At 43.3% G+C, this 23,160-nt stretch overlaps 1 protein-coding gene across 9 annotated transcripts in view; it reads right to left on the reverse strand.

Moving 5' to 3' along the window:
* The window catches only part of SVIL (supervillin), a 239,617-nt gene that overhangs the window by 25,488 nt on the left and 190,969 nt on the right, over positions 1 to 23,160 (reverse strand). For all 9 annotated transcript variants that reach the window (XM_073581705.1, XM_073581710.1, XM_073581709.1 and 6 more), the window contains 10 exons: positions 16,664 to 16,808; positions 14,777 to 14,866; positions 12,987 to 13,073; positions 8,616 to 8,793; positions 6,223 to 6,395; positions 5,928 to 6,083; positions 2,271 to 2,407; positions 1,474 to 1,621; positions 1,112 to 1,257; positions 26 to 201 (listed from right to left, as the gene is read on the reverse strand). In XM_073581705.1, coding sequence (XP_073437806.1) covers positions 26 to 201; positions 1,112 to 1,257; positions 1,474 to 1,621; positions 2,271 to 2,407; positions 5,928 to 6,083; positions 6,223 to 6,395; positions 8,616 to 8,793; positions 12,987 to 13,073; positions 14,777 to 14,866; positions 16,664 to 16,808 — 1,436 coding nt within the window. The remainder of the gene's footprint in view (positions 1 to 25; positions 202 to 1,111; positions 1,258 to 1,473; positions 1,622 to 2,270; positions 2,408 to 5,927; positions 6,084 to 6,222; positions 6,396 to 8,615; positions 8,794 to 12,986; positions 13,074 to 14,776; positions 14,867 to 16,663; positions 16,809 to 23,160) is intronic.

The following is a 23,160-nucleotide window of genomic DNA, read 5'->3' on the forward strand; positions in this document are numbered from 1 at the left end:
AAAATTGCATCTATTTCTATCTTACCTTGGTATAAGAGAATTGCATTCTCCGGGATCTAGAGGATTAATATCGCAGTTCTCATAGTCAAAAATGCCATTCCAGAGGTGCTTTGCTAGCTGGAATGCCACTTTCCTTTGTGCCAGAGTCACCTCTTTACCATGCCACACGTACACCTCGCTGCCAAAATCGAATACCAGCACCTGCCAAAAAAAAAAAAAAAAAAAAAAGTGAACAAAATAATATAAATTATTCTGAAAATTATAGTAAATTAAGTGTAAAAACATATCAAATATCTGGTTTGCCTAAAAGAGTATTTTGTCATCATGGACATTAGTTTCTGACTCAAATTCACAATCCGCATAAAAAAATGATCCCTTGACCTTGGGGTAGATGTAACGGCCTCCCTTGTTTTCTTCCCATGCTCGGTTTGCAGAGTGACCCTTACAGCACCCATGTGATTATATGATTGGGCGAGTCCCAACTTGGTCCCCGCCATCATATAGGTGTTTGTGTATAAAATCTCCTGTATACACATCCAGTCTCCAGGGCGAAGGGTGGACCGAGCGAGTTCACCAGAGAAAGCTAAACACCCACTAACTATCCATCACAGGTGGTGCACATCCCCACCAACCTCTTGCACCATGCTGTGGATGGAGCCAGATGTCGGTCAGTCCAGGGGATGTACACATCCTCATGGACCAATCCGACCGTACACATGGCACAACTACATAATTGTCCTCGGAACGGATACAAGAAAAACACTGAACAAAGTCGTGGCCCTAGATGGAGAAGAATCCTATATGGATGGATAACATTTCGTGTATGTACCCCTTATATAAACCAGATGAGCCACCAGCTAATCTGAAGGGGCACAGATCCGGAAACCAGCTCCTATATAATCAATTAATGAACTTTATTGTCTTTATTCAAATGCGACTCGATCTGTAGTCACACGTGCCTCGCAACCACAGAAGAGGAGCACCTAAGCTAGTTCTAACTGGTATCAGCCAACATTTATAACCCAAATTCAGACGTCCTGTTTGATGTCAAGAGTTGTTTTTTTTATGACAGCAATTTTTTTTTAATATGTCTACATAGGGGGTCACTCACCTCTTTAGATTGCAGAAGAGAACACTTGGGGACTTTACCCCAAAATTCATCATCGGGGACTAATTTATCATCCACCAGACGGTATATACAATTGGTTTCAATGATTGCGTTTTCGTAGCGTTCATCTTCCTCTGGGCTCCCAGCATCTGCAATTACAGCAATGAAATAAAAATAATACACTCAAAATTCCTCTGTTTTTATAAGACTAACTTTAAAATGTAAAAATAGACTCTGGAGGAAAACGTGCAGAACGCTCCGTCCAGAACTTGTACCCCTTTTCCAGGAATGGAGGCATCAATAAGCCTCTCTCCCTAGCAGTATACACATGTGCACCATAGGCGTCAGCTTTGCACAAGACTTACCCTGATATTCTGACTGTCCGCTCAGAAGTTTCCAGAAGTCGCGGGCGGCGTGTGTATGGGTGTTTATCCCCTCCTCTATGGTCTGCACGTATGACGCTCTACATCCCAGTTCCCGCTTTGCCTGAATTATGGAAGCCAGTTCTGAAGCCTGGGGATTGATTTATTACATTTAAGCACATAAAGGGGCAAAAAAAGAAAACCCAAATCCTCTCTATAAACAGCCATGGCGAACACATCCCATTGTACAAACATATCTGTCCTCGCATGGACCGGGCTCTTTATTATTTTTAATGCTCTCATATGGTCCTCGTTATGTCCGCCTTGGCCGTATGGGTCTAGATCAACAACTCATTACATGCAAACCGATTGTAAAATTGAATTATTGTTAAGACAATTTTTCTTTTTTTTGCGTGGGAATTTCCTGTACAGAATCTGCAGGAGGTTGTGCAAGCAAAGACAAGAGCATCACTGTGCCGTCCTCGCTGCAAAAAGACAGGCAAAGCAAATGTGTTTTACTGGAAGGAGACGAAAGCGTGGACAAGAGATTCTGAGCTGGATTAAGAAAATGATCCCCCTCCCCATAAAGGCAAAACAAATGCTCAACCCTGATGGCATGTAACCTCAGATCCAGAGGATTTCCTGGCTTTGCCGTCAAACACACTTCAAAGAGTTGGCGCAGCGTCATACCAACCAGTAGACGTACATCAGTCGCCTGGCCCTTCCGATGACAGCATCCTCTTATTTATATCAGTCGCATCACTCTGCAAAGGAACAGGTCGACATCGCAGATCACCAACCTTTGCTTTTTCAATGACGTTTGCAAACTCTCCGACCCACAGGAAGCAGTAGTGCGGGGAGATCAACAGGAAACAGTCACCGCTGTTCAGAGAGGAGGACCGGGGCTCAACCAACCTGGATTGAACGTGTCTGCGTCCTTAAAAAAAAAAAAAAAAAGTTTGGATAATTCATATCACCAGAGTAATGTCTGTCACTGGTGTAACAGCCTGTAACCACAATAACTAAATCGCCAGATGTCCTCTGCTTGAGAAAAACAACTCCAAAAAGCTGGCCACCAGCATCATCTAACACTCCATTCTATCCTATAATTCCCCCTCTGCTTCTGATGTCTCAGCACAGCAGGCGCGATGACCTCAGTATAACAAGCCGGCTGTACCAAGATGTTGAGGATCTGAAGACACCATGAAGAGACCAGAGCAGTGAGGAAACGGGCAGAGGTATTTACTGTAAGGCCCCTATACTGTTGGATCACTATGTGGGGCCATTATAGTGGCTGGATCACTATGTGGGGCCATTATAGTGGCTGGATCACTATGTGGGGCCATTATAGTGGCTGGATCACTATGTGGGGCCATTATAGTGGCTGGATCACTATGTGGGGCCATTATAGTGGCTGGATCACTATGTGGGGCCATTATAGTGGCTGGATCACTATGTGGGGCCATTATAGTGGCTGGATCACTATGTGGGGCCATTATAGTGGATGGATCACTATGTGGGGCCATTATAGTGGATGGATCACTATGTGGGGCCATTATAGTGGATGGATCACTATGTGGGGCCATTATAGTGGATGGATCACTATGTGGGGCCATTATAGTGGATGGATCACTATGTGGGGCCATTATAGTGGATGGATCACTATGTGGGGCCATTATAGTGGATGGATCACTGTGTGGGGTCATTATAGTGGCTGGATCACTGTGTGGGGTCATTATAGTGGCTGGATCACTGTGTGGGGCCATTATAGTGGCTGGATCACTATGTGGGGTCATTATAGTGGATGGATCACTATGTGGGGTCATTATAGTGGATGGATCACTATGTGGGGCCATTATAGTGGATGGATCACTATGTGGGGCCATTATAGTGGATGGATCACTATGTGGGGCCATTATAGTGGATGGATCACTATGTGGGGCCATTATAGTGGATGGATCACTGTGTGGGGTCATTATAGTGGCAGGATCACTGTGTGGGGCCATTATAGTGGCTGGATCGCTGTGTGGGGCCATTATAGTGGCTGGATCGCTATGTGGGGCCATTATAGTGGATGGATCGCTATGTGGGGTCAATATTGTGGATGGATCACTGTGTGGGGTCATTATAGTGGCTGGATCACTGTGTGGGGTCATTATAGTGGCTGGATCACTATGTGGGGCCATTAGAGTGGCTGGATCACTATGTGGGGCCATTAGAGTGGCTGGATCACTATGTGGGGTCATTATAGTGGCTGGATCACTATGTGGGGTCATAGTGGCTGGATCACTATGTGGGGTCATTATAGTGGCTGGATCACTGTGGGGCCATTAGAGTGGCTGGATCACTATGTGGGGCCATTAGAGTGGCTGGATCACTATGTGGGGCCATTAGAGTGGCTGGATCACTATGTGGGGCCATTAGAGTGGCTGGATCACTATGTGGGGCCATTAGAGTAGATGGATCACTATGTGGGGCCATTAGAGTGGATGGATCACTATGTGGGGCCATTAGAGTGGATGGATCACTATGTGGGGCCATTAGAGTGGATGGATCACTATGTGGGGTCATTATAGTGGATGGATCACTATGTGGGGCCATTATAGTGGATGGATCACTATGTGGGGCCATTATAGTGGATGGATCACTATGTGGGGTCATTATAGTGGATGGATCACTATGTGGGGCCATTATAGTGGATGGATCACTATGTGGGGCCATTATAGTGGATGGATCACTATGTGGGGCCATTATAGTGGCTGGATCACTATGTGGGGCCATTATAGTGGCTGGATCACTGTGTGGGGTCATTATAGTGGCTGGATCACTGTGTGGGGTCATTATAGTGGCTGGATCACTGTGTGGGGCCATTATAGTGGCTGGATCACTATGTGGGGCCATTATAGTGGATGGATCACTATGTGGGGTCATTATAGTGGATGGATCACTATGTGGGGCCATTATAGTGGATGGATCACTATGTGGGGCCATTATAGTGGCTGGATCACTGTGTGGGGTCATTATAGTGGCAGGATCACTGTGTGGGGTCATTATAGTGGCTGGATCACTGTGTGGGGCCATTATAGTGGCTGGATCGCTATGTGGGGCCATTATAGTGGCTGGATCACTATGTGGGGTCAATATTGTGGATGGATCACTGTGTGGGGTCATTATAGTGGCTGGATCACTGTGTGGGGTCATTATAGTGGCTGGATCACTGTGTGGGGCCATTAGAGTGGCTGGATCACTGTGTGGGGCCATTAGAGTGGCTGGATCACTGTGTGGGGCCATTAGAGTGGCTGGATCACTGTGTGGGGCCATTATAGTGGATGGATCACTATGTGGGGTCATTATAGTGGCTGGATCACTATGTGGGGTCATTATAATGGCTGGATCACTATGTGGGGCCATTAGAGTGGATGGATCACTATGTGGGGCCATTAGAGTGGATGGATCACTATGTGGGGCCATTAGAGTAGATGGATCACTATGTGGGGCCATTAGAGTAGATGGATCACTATGTGGGGCCATTAGAGTGGATGGATCACTATGTGGGGCCATTATAGTGGATGGATCACTATGTGGGGTCATTATAGTGGCTGGATCACTATGTGGGGCCATTATAGTGGATGGATCACTATGTGGGGCCCATTATAGTGGATGGATCACTATGTGGGGCCCATTATATTGTATGAAGCATTATGTGGGGCCCATTATATTGTATGGAGCATTATGTGGGGCCCATTATACTCTATGCAGCACTTTTTCTGGCTATTATACTGAATGGAGGGCTGTGTGGGGAGTACAGTTGGAGAATCATACCATCATATGATCACCATTCTTTGTTGGGGGGGATTGAGAGAGGGGACTGCAGTAGGGTCATCGTACAGTGCATGGAGAGTACTGTGGAGGAATTCACTGTAACATACTGTGTTCAGGGTTACTTTTGTTTGAATTTTACTTTATTCTCCATTATTCAAGGTTTTTTTATCCATTGCTATTACATATTTATATTAGGCCATTTGGTCCATATTCTTTTGTATTTTATTCCAATATTAAAATATTTTATTAAATTACATTAATATTAAAATATTTTAAAATCTATTAATTAAAACGTACTAGTGGGACAACCTCTAAGTTTGTTTCCACATGAAAAAGTTAATCCTTATATTTGAGAAGGAAAACCTTCCTCAATTGTAGACATTTTTAATAAATATCAAGGTCGACTCGTGACTTTGTCCAAGCTTTTAATTTTGGCCCTGTGTGTATCTGAGTTGGTCATCCCTGCTCTATAGGCCGAGAGCAATGACTGGACACTGGAAGACAAGTGCCGTGAAAATAACGTATATGGACGCAAACGTCTCATTTTAGGTGCATCGAGAATTGGAGGGATTAGCAGACACCCATGACGTATGCGGCGTACCCATTCTCACGTGCACTCGGCTTGGTGACTTTACCTTTGATTTGTATTAGCATAAGCTTCTTGTATGGCACGGCGCTGTTGTTGGAGTGCTGCTCTGTGAAGTTAACGCTGCGTAAACTGACATTGCTGAAATTCTCTTTACTCGCCAGTCCAGCCAGCGCCACTTCAGAAAAGTTAGAATTTTTTGACACTAGAATTATAAAAAGGAAGAAAAAAAAAAAAAAAAAAAAAAAAAAAAATCAGTGGATGCAAATTGTGGGGGACAGTAATCACCGGGCGCCCCGATTTAATGGTTCCGCTTTGGACTAAAAATCATATACGGTACATACTCTTTTCCACCTTCATCCTTTTGGATTCCATGAATGCCACATTTAGCCGGGTCTCTGTGTACTCCTGCAGGAGGTCATCGCGGGCGGCAAGCATCTTCAGTGGGTTTCCCGAAGCCTGAACCTTTCTCATGGGTCTCACTGCCCGTTTATGTTCTGCCACAGCAGAGGTTAACCTGGGTTTACAGCAAAAGGGGGGGGAAAAACAAACAAAACATATAAAAAGTTACACAAATTTGAGAAATAAGTGCTTTCAGCAAGAAACACAGCGCTTGTTCAAGGGGGTGCACCCGCTTTGCAGCTGTACCCTATTTTAGTGAATGGGGCTTGGCAGCAATACCAGGCATAACCCATAGACAAGTGTGGCGCTTTTCTTGGAAGAATATAGCCAGGATTTTATGCAATCACAAAACATGATAAATATCAATCTAAAGATATTGAAAACGTGGAAATCTTGCTGACAACCTTTGTGGAACTGCAATGGTGACCATACAGGTTGTTACATTGCAATATGGCTACACAGAAGTCACTAATTCTTAATTTAAAGAGCTTGAAACCTGAAAAGGACCATAGAGCAGCATTGCCCGAGGACTCTACCCCTGCAACACATGGACCAATATTATGTCACGATAGATCACCTCCATGTTCCTGGCTTGTCCTGAAATAAAGGACTATGATCCATTTAAGGTAAGGCATGAATTACATGGCTGAACACAGCCGCCCAGCTGAAAGCATTGACTACACTGAGCGCCTGTAAACAGCGGAGACGAATGCCCGGGACGTTCCTGCAGAGCCCCTATTAGCAGGCAGAAAGCCTCCAGTCCAAACAAGCAATAAAACACGCATGACATTTAATATCCATTAATGCAATTCCCGCTGGCTGGGTACGGACTGCGCGCACATATTAGGAAAGCACAGAAGCTCTATTTATGCTGAGAAACATGCTCGTAAGAAATCAGGCCTGACAAAAGTTTTATCGGGCAATGAGGTTTTTCCCCCAAAGGTTATGAGTACAGGACGTGGAAAATGACCCAGCCAACAGAAGATGAAACCGACGACGGAGGATGCGTTACCATATTTACACCATTGCAGCAATGGCTTGTTTTTTTCATAATGATACATTTTCTAAATGCTTTTTAAGAAAACTCTGCTTGCTGCCTGTGAATGAGATCTTCATTTTCTCCCAGCAGCAGGAAAAAAAAAAAAATGAATAATCATTCCCGGTGATGGGATGACTCACAGGTAAATTCGGCACACATATAGTTCTGGCTTGTCATGCTCCGTAGATCTGTGCATCAGTCACAAACAAAAAAGTTGATGGACAGCACTCATCACCGGTAGAAAATACGGGAAAAATTCCTTTACAGGACACAAAGCAATCTTTCGACCTTTCAGGTCTTTCGCGAGCATACAAGTGGCTTTGTTAAGTGCATGGAGCAATAAAGGAATTTTTTTCTATATTTTCTACCCATGGTGAGTTTGGGACTGTATGTGCATCAGAGGATTCCGGTCTTTTTTGTGGACGCTGTCACTTTTAGCTCCAGAATGAAAGACAAGATAGTAGAGAGCTTTTGGATCTTTTCTATCTTATCCCTTATCCTTCAGTGAAAACTTTTTACCCAGCAGATTTAATAAGACTACCCCACAAGAGCGACCACCCGAGGATTCGGTCACTCTGATGTCTAGAAATTAATGTTCTGCAGGCATGCCTCCAGCTGTGTATATATCTGCTTCAAGCCACAGGGGTGGAATGAGGTATGATGGTAAAGACATTGACCCATCTCAGGTACTGACATACGATACCCACGGGTCAGAAATTCACGGGAAAGTCGGGAAGCCAACTGAGAAAACAAGCGTACTATGGGTATCATTATACCGCAGGACCATTCCTAATGTAAACAGTCTCTACGGTGCTCGCATTCACGGAGAGGAATGAAGAATGGCTGTAATGCTAGAACATCCTGGATTATTAGAAAATAATTCACTGTCTACAGTAATTTCATTTCTAGCTAACTTCTAAAATCAAGATTCTAAAAAGAATATGTACAACTCGTGTCTCATTCTAAAAAAACATCACAGAGGATGCTGCTTTGTGGGGGGAGACAGTCTCCTCAAGGAGACCAGCCAAGTATGAAGACTTCTAGGCAATGATCCTTGGAGAACAATAAAAAGTATGTACATTATCACAGGTTGCAAAACTCCTTGAAGGCTCTTACATGGGGAGCTACGTCTGAAAAGTGTCACTTTTGATGGTCCTTTTCCCACGTCATCCAAAAGTTTTGGCCATGATATCAAATCAACAAAGGTCAAGTGACACTTGGGCAAAGATTGCTGCGCAGTTGTAGAATTATTGGTACTTGACCCAGCAATAGCCCAAGATGATTACATTTACTCACTTCGGTTCTTCAGCGCTAAACAAAAGATCAAAATCCTCATCAAAGAGGAACGGTGCAGGGCTAGCTTGGAACTCCAGCGGGCGGTAAAAGCGAGAGAACGTCTCATCGTCATCAAGTTTCATAACTTCTTTTACGGATTTACTGGTGACAGTCAGCGTTGTGTCCTGCAGGCCTCCGACTGTCAAAAATGAGACAAAAGTGTGAAATATTCTATGACGCAAACCTGTGCCCACCACGAGAACTCTAAACCGAATGTCCCCCAGTCACTGTTAGGTCCGCCATTCTGTGCGGATTCATTTCCATTAGCGCACCATGACCACACCAAACTTATATTTTTATACATATACAATTGGTCTACTACTCAACTTAAAAAAAAAAAAAAGTATTCTCCAATTCTCCAAAACTTTTGTAACTAGCGCCGCAAAAATTCAGCACTATGTTACTGGACCGGCAAAAGGTAAACCCCTCCCCCAGAGACTGGAAAACAGCAGTTCCAACTTCTGGTATTAAGATTTTTCTGCTTTATTGTGTTTACCATAAGGGTAAAATTAATTTATATTTTGCTACATCAGACCTTGGCAGACATTGCAATACATTTTTTTATTTCAAAATTTAAAAAAAAAACAAAAAAAACCCAACACAAACCTGATTTTTTTTGTTGCTTTTTCTTTTTGTCGTTTAGTTAGGAGTAGTGTTGAGCATTCCGATACCGCAAGTATCGGGTATCGGCCGATACTTGCTGTATCGGAATTCCGATACCGACTTCCGATATTTTTTCAATATCGGAATTCGGCATCGGAATCGGAAGTTCAGTTGATTGACGGCCTGACGTCATCATGATGCGCGGTGTGTGCGCATCATGATGCGCCGTCATTTCGGGCCTTCCGGGGGTCTCTGCCGGCCTGCCGGGGGGCTGTGCCGGCCTGCCGGGGGGCTGTGTGGACTGCCCGGGGTCTGTACCGGCCTGCCGGGGGGCTGTGCCGGCCTGCCGGTGGTCTGTGCACCCTGTGGGGGTCTGTACCGGCCTGCCGGGGGGCTGTGCCGGCCTGCCGGGGGGCTGTGCCGGCCTGCCGGGGGGCTGTGCTGATGTCCGGGGGTCTGTGCAAGCATCGTCCGATGGGACTACAAGTCCCATCGGGCGATGCCTGCTACCATGACAGTGATTGACACATTAGCCAATGATGGGACAGTAGTAGTCCCATCATCCGGCTAATGTGTTAAATGTTAAAAAAAAAAAAAAAAAAAAAAAAAAAAATACTACATACATACTACATGCTACATACATACTACATACATACTACATACATACTACATACATACTACATACATACTACATACATACTACATACATACTACATACATACTACATACATACTGCATGCTACATACATACTACATGCTACATACATACCACATACATACTACATATATACTACATACATACTACATGCATGCTACATACATACTACATGCTACATACATACCACATACATACTACATACATGCTACATATATACTACATGCATGCTACATACATACCACATATATACTACATACATACAATACATTCATACAATACATACATAGACATACAGTACATATAACATAGAGTAACATACTTACCAATACTTGTCACATTGTTCCCCGAAGCCATTGTCGTCTACGGAATAAATATTAACATAACAAACCACAAAAATACTCACCCACGATCCGAAGCAGTCCACGAGTGTGTCCCACGACGATCTTGGGTAGAGAACTGCAGCATCAGATGATGCTGCCGTTCTCTACGGGCTGCAGGAATCCAATGACGGAAGGTAGGTATCCTTCCGCACTGTATTCCTCCGCCACTTAAAAAAAAAAAGTCCCTAGTCTCACTTTATGCCATTGCTGTGTGGGAAATTCCCACGCAGCAATGGCATAAAGTGAGACTAGGGACTTTTTTTTTTTAAGTGGCGGAGGAATACAGTGCGGAAGGATACCTACCTTCCGTCATTGGATTCCTGCAGCCCGTAGAGAACGGCAGCAACAGCTGATGCTGCAGTTCTCTACCCAAGATCGTCGTGGGACACACTCGTGGACTGCTTCGGATCGTGGGTGAGTATTTTTGTGGTTTGTTATGTTAATATTTATTCCGTAGACGACAATGGCTTCGGGGAACAATGTGACAAGTATTGGTAAGTATGTTACTCTATGTTATATGTACTGTATGTCTATGTATGTATTGTATGAATGTATTGTATGTATGTAGTATATATGTGGTATGTATGTAGCATGTAGTATGTATGTAGTATGTATGTAGCATGCATGTAGCATGCAGTATGTATGTAGCATGCATGTAGTATATATGTAGTATGTATGTAGCATGCATGTAGTATATATGTAGCATGTATGTGGTATGTATGTAGCATGTAGTATGTATGTAGCATGCATGTAGTATATATGTAGTATGTATGTAGCATGCATGTAGTATATATGTAGTATGTATGTGGTATGTATGTAGCATGTAGTATGTATGTAGCATGCATGTAGTATATATGTAGTATGTATGTAGCATGTAGTATGCAGTATGTATGTAGCATGCATGTAGTATATATGTATGTATGTAGCATGCATGTAGTATATATGTAGTATGTATGTGGTATGTATGTAGCATGTAGTATGTATGTAGCATGCATGTAGTATATATGTAGTATGTATGTAGCATGCATGTAGTATATATGTAGTATGTATGTGGTATGTATGTAGCATGTAGTATGTATGTAGCATGCATGTAGTATATATGTAGTATGTATGTAGCATGTAGTATGCAGTATGTATGTAGCATGCATGTAGTATATATGTAGTATGTATGTTGCATGTAGTATGAATGTAGCATGTATGTAGTATGTAGTATGAATGTAGCATGTATGTAGTATGCATGTTGTATGTATGTAGCATGTAATTTTTTTTTTTTTTTTACATTTAACACATTAGCCGGATGATGGGACTACTACTGTCCCATCATTGGCTAATGTGTCAATCACTGTCATGGTAGCAGGCATCGCCCGATGGGACTTGTAGTCCCATCGGACGATGCCTGCACAGCCCCCCGGAGCCTGCACAGACCACCGGCAGGCCGGCACAGCCCCCCGGCAGGCCGGCACAGCCCCCCGGAGCCTGCACAGACCACCGGCAGGCCGGCACAGACCACCGGAGCCTGCACAGACCCCCTGGCAGGCCGGCACAGCCCCCCGAAAGGCCCGTACAGACCCCAGAGAGGCTGTACAAGGGCAGGAAAGGGTTTTTCTTATTCCGATACCGGAAGTCCCATAGACTTGAATGGGACTTCCGGTATCGGAATCGGCGATACCGATACTTTTTTTAAAGATCGGCCGATACCATCCGATACGATACTTTGAAGTATCGGATGGTATCGCTCAACTCTAGTTAGGAGACTTAAATCGCTTTTAGGCCACAGTCGAAAGCTCAGTATTTGTAAACCAAAATCAGAAGTGGAACAATCAGAGGCAAAGTATAATAGAAACACGTCACCACGTCTGTATTTTTCACCCACTTCTGGTTTTGGCTTACAAATACTGATGTAAAACACTGACCAAATACTGACCGTATGAACATAGCTTACTATAGTATTGCAGTATATTGTAAAATCTCCTATAAAGTCCAGTTTCATAGTGATGGAGGAGGATGGGTGCCTGAACAGACATTACACCATTATTGCACCATTTAAATGTGGCTGTCAAAGGTTGAGGTGGCTAAATGGCAGGGATCAGAGATCACGCTGATTTCCGCCGTTACAGTCAGGTGCTGGCTGGATAACAGAGCTGGAACACATTGGGTATGGTGCAGGCTCAGCGCCTGACATGCACAGTGGATGTCGGAAAGGTGTTAGTGCTGTCCCCTTTATTACCAGCAAGCTTGTACTGCGATATCTATTATTTAGCCGTCTCTCTCTCGTCTGGTTTGAGGCACTATTTTTAGACTTACTGTGCACGTTTTTATATTTAACGAACAAAATATTGATTTTAATAATATTGTCTAAACACTTCCTGATCTATCGGTTTCAAATCCGCAGCATGTCAATTCTTTGTGCGGAATCCGCAGCGGTTTTACACCTTCTCCATTGTAGAGGGGTCAAACCGCAGGGGAAAACCGCAGGCTAATCCGCAGATCTTAAAAAATCCGCAGCACAATCCGCAACGTGCACACACCCTTAGTCATAGGATCCATGTGGTTTCTATAGACTTGTCTAGGTATATACCGTATTTGTTTTACATGTTCGTTACTTGAATAATTAGTGAAAACCTGCCACAAGGAGAAAAAAACAAACAGAAAAAAACACAAACAACTTTACCGGGACCTGATAACATTCACCTTTATTGTGCAATCTTCCCAAAAACGATTCAAGTTTATCCAATTTTCTATCAGATTCCAAATTCATGCTGGGCTTGGCTTCAATTTCTAGGAATAAATTAATGAGAAAAAAAAGTTAAAACAAATTCCATCAGCGACTGTGATACAACCTGCCCAACCCTATGAGGTCCACACGGGGATAGAAAAAAAAAAAGATTAATTGCACCAACTGAATGCAAGAGGGGGCCAGAAGGCACTTAGGTAAAAAAAAATAGCAGATGTTCTAGGAAGAGAACAAACCAAAAAGTGCCACAGTCTGAACAGTCCTGTATACCAGAGTGTGCCAAAGTGACTAAAGTGCCACAACAAAGTGCACTAGGGTCCGGTCAGTCGTAAACCTTCCCAACAGCAGAAAAGGCCCCCAGCAACTGATCACTGTCCTTCTGAGCCAGGAGGCCACAGTGAGGGTCAGGGACTAGTGACCTCCTATAGCCGAAGTCAAGAGAGACCCAAACTTCCCCCTGGCTGACACCCAAGCAAAATTAGGAGACATCTAGGTCAGCACGCCTTTCGAGAGAGGAGAGCAAGAGGTTTGTAGAGGGGAGCAGAATCTGATGGCCACACACTTTCCTTCCTAGACCGATCAGGAGGGAACTGCACCGAAAAGTCCTAGTGACAAAACACAAATGCAAAGGGTGACACACACAGTGAAAACAATGAAGGTATCCTAGTGGAACGCTAGCCAGCGTTTGACGGAATTTTTATAAAATCTGCCAAAATACCTAACTACCCCCGCTCCCCCATTTTGTTCAAGAAAATTCTGAAAATGTCTTGTTCAACTGAAACGAGGCCATTTGGATGAAATTATCTTCAATTGCACAAATGTTTGCGACAGAATCTGCAGCATGGGATTCACCCCAAGAGGTTTTTTCTTCTTCTTCAGGTGGGGGGAAGATGACGAGGTTTGAGGATAAAGAGTTGGCTGACGAACTGCCGCTCTCTGGGATTGTGGCGACCATGTGGTCGGCTTTCATTTCATTGGCCTTATATGCTGCCAGGTTACTGTCTTACTGCACGGCTGGAGTTTTCTTTAAAGCCAATATAAGCTTTGGCACGTTGTTCAGGAATTGTGCAAACAAATCTATATTAGCCAGATAGAAAAAATGCCAAACCTTAACCCCCCCCAGTGCACACAACATTCAGAACTCAACGTGAGCGTGTAACGGAGGAGATCTCTCCCCATAATGAGCTCTGATCCACCATATAAGAAGCTGATTGGTGCTTGTAGAAAGGACCATAAACGGAATGGGGAATAAAGAATGATTAATAAGCTCGTTCAGTCCCAACACAACCTCCATATTATTGGCAGCACATTCTCTCTTCAGAACCAAGATGCGCTGCCAACAATATTTTTTAGGCTGCGTAAAGCTCGGCGGCAGAATTTATTCCATTTCTGCCATGTTTACTCAGGTCAATTAACCGGAATGAACGTTCACACTCATTTCGGCCCCTAATTACCTCTTCTTACTCACTTATATAGTGCCATTAAATTCCACAGCACTATACAGATATCATCGCTTTCCCCATTGGGGCTCACAATCTAAATTTCCTATCCGTATGTCTCTGTAGTAGGAGAAATAACCGGAGAACCCGGAGGAAACCCATGAAAACAAGGGGACAACATACAAACTCCTTGTAGATGTCGTCCTGGGTCGGTTTAAACTTAGGACCCCAGCGCTGCAAAGCAGAAGTGCTAACCACTTACAGTAAAGTACGGATATCATACAGAAGAGTATACCAGGTATACAAACCTTCCGACGGCTTGGTGACAAAATTGATCGACTTGGGTTTCAGAGCCAGTGGCGACTGTACAGGTGTTATGGCGGTGGGTGAAGCCAAGCCTAAAACAGACAGCCATTAGGAGAAGGTTCCTTATGGTAATAACGAGATAAAAAGAACAAATCTATATAACCTGATGGAGAAAAGCATTCCTTTCCAAAACGCGCAAGTGTGGGTGTGATCCTTCTAGAGCTTCCGTCCAGCGCTAGTTATGACTACTTTGAACACTACAGGCCTGAGCGCTCTCGGGACATTCAGCTTTTTAAACCAGGAGATTTGGGAACTGCAGCTGCAGTCTAACATGAGGAATTGGCCAACAAATTGCACTTCAATATTAACGCACCGCTCTCTGCCGAGTAAGGGCAATTTCTATACAAAATCAGGGGCAGACAGACAGGAGAGGGCCCCGTACAAAAACTGTATATGGGCCCTCTTTTGTTTGAAAACTATTATTTTGCCTCCTCTTGCCCATGTGTTGCACAGCCTATTGCTGGCTGCAGAATGAGTTAATTGAGATTCATTCAGCTTGCTAGAACAATCTGATGGGGATTTTATAACTCTTTTAGCTGTCTTTTTCTGAGCTCCTCTCAGCAGATTTCAAACCACATCAAAGATGAATGTGCAGGGAAACTAAGCCTGTGAAAGCCAAACTGTGCACTTTTTTTAATGAAACCCAGGGGTAATTTTTTATTTTTTTTTTTATCTCAAACACATGCAGTGGGGGTGGGGGAGTCTCCAAAGGTTAACACCACCTTTAAAAGAGGACCTGTCACCAATATTTTCACACTGAACTGGCCACATGATGTAATACTGACTGCAGAGCATAATATTTTAAAATTTGACCTCTGTTGTCCAGATTTGGGTAAGCGTCAGCAGAGTTTAGCTGTGTCACATTATAAACCCTTCAATCAGCTCTACCCCTCTCTTAGCACTGCTGGTTCTGCTGTACTGCCCCACCCCTACACTGCCTGTCTTGAGAAGAGTCAAACCTATTCCTGTTACTTTCACAGCATCTTGTAATTGTTCTGCAGTTAGAGTAAAGCTTGGTGTAATTAAATGTCACAGAGGTGTAGCTCGTTGTGCTCCCACTCTGGAGTGATTACAAGTTGCACTTGGCACAATAGAAATAAGGGAAACTCATTTCCTGGTAGGCAGTGTGTGGTGGAGGGGGGGCAAGTACAGCAGGGCTGAGTGTTATGAAAGCTGATGGAAGGATCTGTAATGTGACACTGCTAAACTCTGCTGTGCTGCTTTTTCCCCATAAGGACCTTATCTAAAAAGTGTGAGTACTCTATACCCAGCATTTTCTAATTATGCAGGAGGTTAGATCGGGAGATCAGAGCTGTAGCCTTACATTGCACACACTGAGAAAACCAAGATAAGGTAGGGGTGTGTTCTTTCTCTAGTATGTTGCTGCCTGGTTATGACTGGGCAACTCATACAGGGAGAAGAATTACAAGACAGTGAAAACTACCTAATAACACCCACTTAGAGTTAATTAAAGTCAACTCATTAGGTGCTAAATACTTTGCTAATATCGCCACAATGGAGAGGCAAAATTAAAAAAATAAAGTTTTATTCTGCTCTACAGCCATTATTACATCATGTGTCCAGTTAAACATGAATATTGTGAGAAAAGTTCCTCTTTAAAATTAAAGTCGATACATTGTAGAGGTGAGTGCATGTCATGACCTATTGGGATGGAAAGAAGCACCACTTGAAGGGCCAGAGTGGAAACTGCGCACTTGGCGGATGAGAGTGTTGGGTCTATATTGTGAGAAGTTCTTGGGATCATAGTAACTTTGGAGAAAATTGTAAACTGTTCTAGAAGTATAATAAAATGAAATAAGGCCGCAAACCTTTTTTCACCATTCGTCCCGCCACAGTGAACTGAGTGGAGTCATTGGAGGCGCCGATGCCCTTAGATTTCCAGGCCTCTTCTCGAATAGTAATCTGCTGCTTCCTCTCCTCTATGGTCATTTGTGTCCCATCTGCAACTCTTTGCTTTGAAACAAAAAATAAAAAAATAAAAAAAGTATTAGTTGAACAAAATTTTTTTTCAGCATATCCCTCTATCTATAATTATCAACTCATTGTAATAGAAACATTGAGTAGTTTATTCCATCACTTATGTAATGTGATGTGTTCAAGGACCTAAATTCATATCAACTATAACAAATGTAATGACCCCCCCCCCATGTATAAAGCAGAAGCTTCCATGAAACACTGGAATGACAACAACTCTCCTCCAATAAACGTACAATCAGCAATGACATCTGGGAATCTGCAACAATTGCAGGAAGTGATGACAACAATAGATAAGGGCTGAGATTGGGATCAACTTTCTATTTACGAAAATCTAGGACGTTCCAGACAAAAATGGAAAAATCCGAATTTACCATGGACAATTCTATGGTGAATAATGAACTACTATAACAACCACCAACTAGGAAACCCACCTTACAGATCATGATGTACCAGCTCGCTGGCATTGGAATAAAATGCATTGTACGATTATTGATGAAAATTGCAGCTACCACCAGTCATCACTAGAGGGAGCACTGCCTACTGTGTATACATTGAATTCAATAATAGTAGACATGAGTCTCCCTCTAGTGGTAGCACCTGCAATTGAATAGTTTAAATTTGGACCTTTGTACCACAATGGATCAATGACCACTCTAAGACTTCCTTCCACATTTATATTTGCAGCATTTTTTTTAGCTTGATTAATACACTATGAATGTCATGATGCTATTAAAAGTGGATTTCCTTCCTTGTGGATCTTTTTGCTCACACTGTTTTCTCCCCATAATCTTTTAAATGGGTAAAGAAAAACAAAACACTGTGTAAGGAAGAAAAGGTTTTAAAAAAAAAAACAATGTCTTGCCTTGTAGGCTTTATATTTCTCTAGCTATAAAAAAAAAATTACTATGAAATATTTTAAAAATTTTCTTTTACATAAATATATAAAAATATAAAGAAAAATTAATTCAATGGTTTTTCATTTTTTTTATTCCAGTTATATACTATACAAAAAAAAAAAAATATATATATATATCCCGCATATATTGTATAAAATATATACACACATTACTGGAATGGAAAACAATGAATAAGCATTGAATGTTGAACCTAAGGGTACGTGCGCACGCTGCGGATTGTAGTGCGGATTTGGCCGCGCGGATTTCGTAAAATCCGCAGGTAAATCTGCAGGTCAAAAGACCTACAGTTTTACCTGTGGATTGCTCTGCGGTTTTGCCCTGCAGTTTTTCATCTCCACAATGGAGAAGATGGTAAACCGCAGCAGAATCCGCAGAAAAAATTGACATGTTAATTCTTTCTGTGGTTTTGAAACCGCAGCAAATCCGCGCGGAAAATTCCGCAGCATCTGCACAGCGTTTTTTTTTTCCATAGGGAATAATGGTACTGTAATGGATCCGCAGCGTGTGCACATACCCTAAAAATTACAATGTCATTCATATTCCAGGATTGGAAGTGAATGGAGCAGAGCGGCAATACTATGCAAAATCCAAGATCGGGCGCGGTACTGTCGGAAAGAAGGCAGCCATTTACTAGTCCTGGAGGAAGTCTGAACACTGGGCACCACTGGACTTAGTACACGTTTCCCCCATGCGTACTGCGGCACAATTTGCACAGATCAGCCATATTAATAGTCACATTTTTCTTCGATCATTTCTAATATTCCCTAAAATCCAGAGGATTTTGAAAGACTAGCGACACACAGCACACCCCTCCCCCACCCCGCTTCTGCCCCCCATAAGTCACTGATCTCTCACAGAAAGACATTGAAAGTGGAGTTTTGACAGAATATGATAACCATGACGGGAAGGAAACGTCCCGGACTTTCTACTTCTCAAAGGAAGATCAGTGCGAAGACAATGAGAGACGACCTTCGTGTCCTACAGCATTACCAAGACCAGCCGGCAGAATGCGCGCGTCACTGGACAGAGGGCACCTGTGCGGCCGCGACATATACCTGCCAGTGCAGACAGGCAAGATGTAGCGCAAAAGGGAAAAAAAGGTTGCCACAAAAACACTACCAAAATCCTCATGTGTGATACTTCAAATTATAAAGTCACTATATAACAAGAAGTATGAGAAGATGGAAGTCACTACAAAAAGTGTCTCTGAAGCCTCCGCCCCGGTTACAGGGGGAATCAAATGCTTTCTGTGACTTTCTATTCCTCAGATTTCATATAGACAAATACAATATGGATGATTTACACAAAAAATTAGACCAGGGGGTCACACTTGCAAGTGTGATGCAAGTCTCTCGCATCAATACCTGGTGCTGCCGCCGGCACTCAGGAACGGGAATGTGCGGCTGTATAGAAATACATGCAGCCGCACACTCCGCTCCCGAGTGCCAGGGGCAGCACCAGGTGTTGATGCGAGAGACTAACGCAAGTTTCTCGCATCACAATCTCAAGTGTGACCCCGGCCTTAAAGAAATCTGGTAAGTTTGCCATTGTTATTTGGGAAGACTATCTTCAACATCCGGAAAACAAGAGACCTTCGGCTATTCAGCCATATGGATATTTTTGAGAAACTATTCACAAAACCTTTTGCAACTTTTTTTTTGCACACAAGAATTTCACAGTGATTCGCTGGGGAACTCCGGTTGCCGCAGTTCTGGCTCTTTGCCAAAACATTCTGCATCATGAAGGCTGCACCTCTGCGACCAAATGTGTGGTTCTTTAAGTCCTCTTGTGCCATGCACAAGACTGAGCTATTCAAATTTTATGGGGCTGTTAAGGGCTGGGTCCCCGAAACAGGACCTCAGCGATCAGGCAATTATAACCCGGCCCCTTATCCCATTTCTGTTCATGATCCACGTGCAGTCATGTTCCTAATGGGATGGGAATAGAACACTGACGTTTTAAAGTGCACAGCAATGTTAGCCCATTATCATCGCTAGTACTTTTTGGAATGCATGCATAAACGATTGCTTTATTGTCAAGTCATAATAAAAATACAAGTCTCATGGAGAAAATCTTGAAAACATCGATGTTGGGATCACCATTTCAGAGCATCAGCGTCCCTATCACCATCTCGTGCCATCCGAACCAACGTCAGCGTGAATTCAGTGACCGGTTCCACTTAATGGCTCCAAAACACTTTGCAGCAGATTAGAAAGCCCTTGTATTAGCCATTCTTGGCCATTTTATACAACATATTGGGGTTTGCTAATATTTGGCAACTATGCGGCTTTCTATTAGACCAGTGATGGCGTTCCTGACACTATACGGGGAAATGTCAGTAGTTTGGGATTACTCTTCTGGACAGACATCTTTACACCTCTATGTGTTTAGCAGCTTACGGATAACACATAAGTAGGACACAGGGTCACCCGCACAGGAGATATGAACATACATCATTTTGCCAATGATTTGTAGAAAATAACCGTTTGGATCCAATATGGCAACTGAACTAGGGGAAAATCAATATCAACAGATGTACAAGAACTGAGCAAATCTAAAGGTATGCTCACACTAAGTTTCGGTATCTGGATTTTGAGGTGTATTTGCTTATAAATCGGTGTTAAAAATTCCACCTGTAGCCTGAATCTTAGTATGAATCTTTGTTTATTATAGCAATGTTAAAGGGGTTGCCCGGCCTTAGACTACAAGTCTGCAGTCACGCAGACTTCTGAATCCTCACATCACAAACACTGCGCGGGTCATGTGGCCACAAGTAAGCAATCTGCATATTTCCGGCCACATTCTGACTAGACTTGTCCGGTCTCTCTCAATACACTTGCATTGAGTAGGGTCGCGCATGTCTAGTTGGCATGTGACTGCATGTATACAAATCACATACTTGCCCTCTCTCTCTCACCAGATTTTCTTCTCAGTATTCAACTATTGGCAATTTACCATTGTATCATTATGACAAGTAAAGTTAGTATTTTTTTTTTATAAAGGCATTAGCCTTTTTATAAAAAAAAAAAAAAAAAAAAAAAAAGCTTTCTGCTTCCTCTCTAGTGTACTCCGGGGTCAGTACAGGAAGAAAAACAATTTTTCAGGACCTGACTTGGAGCTGGGAAAAAAAACATCCAAAAAGGAGTTTGCATCATACCCAGAGGTAAACCAGGATGCCAAGATCATGTCCAGAACATTGTGGGCCGGTGTAGATGTCCTGGAACACGTTACGTAATCACATTACACCCCATTGCTTGGTAACTCACTCAAACACAATACGATATTTGCGCTCGGCTCCTTGTCTATGAAGCAGCTGCTGGATGGGCCAGAAGTCTGACGACAGTGGAAAAAGATCAGAAAGGACTTTTGTCGATTTTTAATATTACATCAAGTGATTGCACGTACGAGAAGGTCATAATTCAATTATCTGCAAAACAACCATCCATGTAGACTCAAGTCCAAGGTGAATAAAGCATGTAGGTTCTCTCATCTCAGCACGCCTCTCCCCAAAAAGTTGCTGAAGATGAGCCCTCTGGAGTCTAGACATTTGGTATTTGACCTTTTTCGCTCTCATCTAGCCGGAGCGAGGCAGATGAAGAGGGGCTAAGCTTTTCAGGATCTGTGCCAAATGTCAAGATGTTCTACCTGTGCCAAACCCACGGCACATTAGAGGACAAGAGGTGGCCAGAGGTCGTTAGACTTCTTAGATAAGACACGCTACATCAACGTAAGAGAAGTAGTCTCTCAGTTTAGGTCAGGGAGAATACCCGACTAGTCCTAAAATTAGAGTTTGAGGTTTATCTTATTTATGATGTATAAAGTAGGTTTCTAAACAAATAAGAAAGCTAAATATATAGATTCAAAGAAGCTTTATACACATTAGTTTTGCCAAAGCAAGTGTACAAAAGGGAATAGGGATATAGGGACTGTAGGGATGTTGGGTAGGGGCTGTAGGAAAGGTGTGACCATCCTATATGATTTCATTGCACCATATCCAGGTGATTGGATCCAGGCTGATGCCCTAAATGTAAAAAAGTGCCAAACTTCTGAAGTCAATGCCTAGTCGAAAAATACATCACTTATCAGATGGAAGTGTTTATCAATTTACCTTCTTCTGGAAAATGATGGGGGGCGGGGGGTGTCAAAGAATTTATGAGAACATTGTAACACCACCTTTCGGTCACTTTGTACAAATGTTTAAGAGAATCTATGACCAGGTTTTTGCTACCCCATCTGAGAGCAGCATAGTGTAGGCGCAGAGACACAGACTCCGGGGATGGGTCTCTTACTGGGCTGATTCGGGAAATTTTGATAAAATCACTGTTCTCTGCTGCAAATGTAGCAGTTGTCTAGATACCCCTCCACACCACTGATTGGCAACTTTCTGGCTATGTGTGTACACCATCGTTGGCGGGGTTATACAAAGCAAAAGGACTACATGGGGATCAGACAACTAGTCCTGTAGTGATAATTTCCTGCTAATAAAACAATTATTTTTTTCAAATATCAAAACTAAAGCAAGCAGCCCAGTAAGTAACACATCGCTGTAATCAGGGTCTCTCTCTCTCTACATTACACTGCTCTCAGGTTTGGTAGTAAAAGTTTGATGTAGGGTTTTCCCTTTGAGGCTATGTGCCCACGTAGCGTTTAAATCCGGACACTTTAAACCGAACTCCTTCCCAGAAATCGCTCAGTTTTTTCCGCGATTATGTTCGCGATTTTCACGTGCGATATTCAAGCACTTTCCAAGCGATTTGAAGCATCGCTTGGAAAGTGATTGACAGGTTGGTCACACTCGTCAAACAGTGTTTGACGAGTGTGACCAGGTTTTTACTATTGAGGCCGCCTATGCGGCATCAATAGTAAAAGAAAGAATGTAAAAAATAAAAAATCGGGGTATATTTACCTTCCGACGTCCCGCGCTGCCATCCCGGGGCCTCAGAGTTCCCAGCGATGCCTTGCGAGACCTGTGATGACGTTGGTCTCGCGTTGCTATATAGCAATCTCACGAGACCGCTAGAGTCACGCGAGACTACGTCATCACAGGACCTTGCCGCAAGGCATTACTGGGAACGCTGAGGCCCGGGATGGCAGCGCGGGACGCCGGAAGGTAAATATACCCCGATTTTTTATTATTTTTTTTACAGGGGTTTGGTACCCAGGGCCTGGAGGACAGTCTCCTCTCCTCTCCACACCGTGGGTACCAACCGCACGAGACGCTTAACTTCCCGCATGGTGGGCATAGCCACATGCGGGAAGTAAGCGATTGTCATGCATTCCTATGGGTGCGGAATTGCGGCAATTCTTTGCGATTCCGCACAAAAGAATGAGCATGCTGCGATTTTTTCCGAGATGCGATTCTGCCGCGGAAAAAAGCGCAGCATTAGCACAGCATGTGCGGAATGCCATAG

The sequence above is a fragment of the Dendrobates tinctorius genome, unplaced genomic scaffold (assembly GCF_039654945.1).
Source record: "Dendrobates tinctorius isolate UK_male_01 unplaced genomic scaffold, ASM3965494v1 ptg000070l, whole genome shotgun sequence".
NCBI classification, from domain to species: domain Eukaryota; kingdom Metazoa; phylum Chordata; class Amphibia; order Anura; family Dendrobatidae; genus Dendrobates; species Dendrobates tinctorius.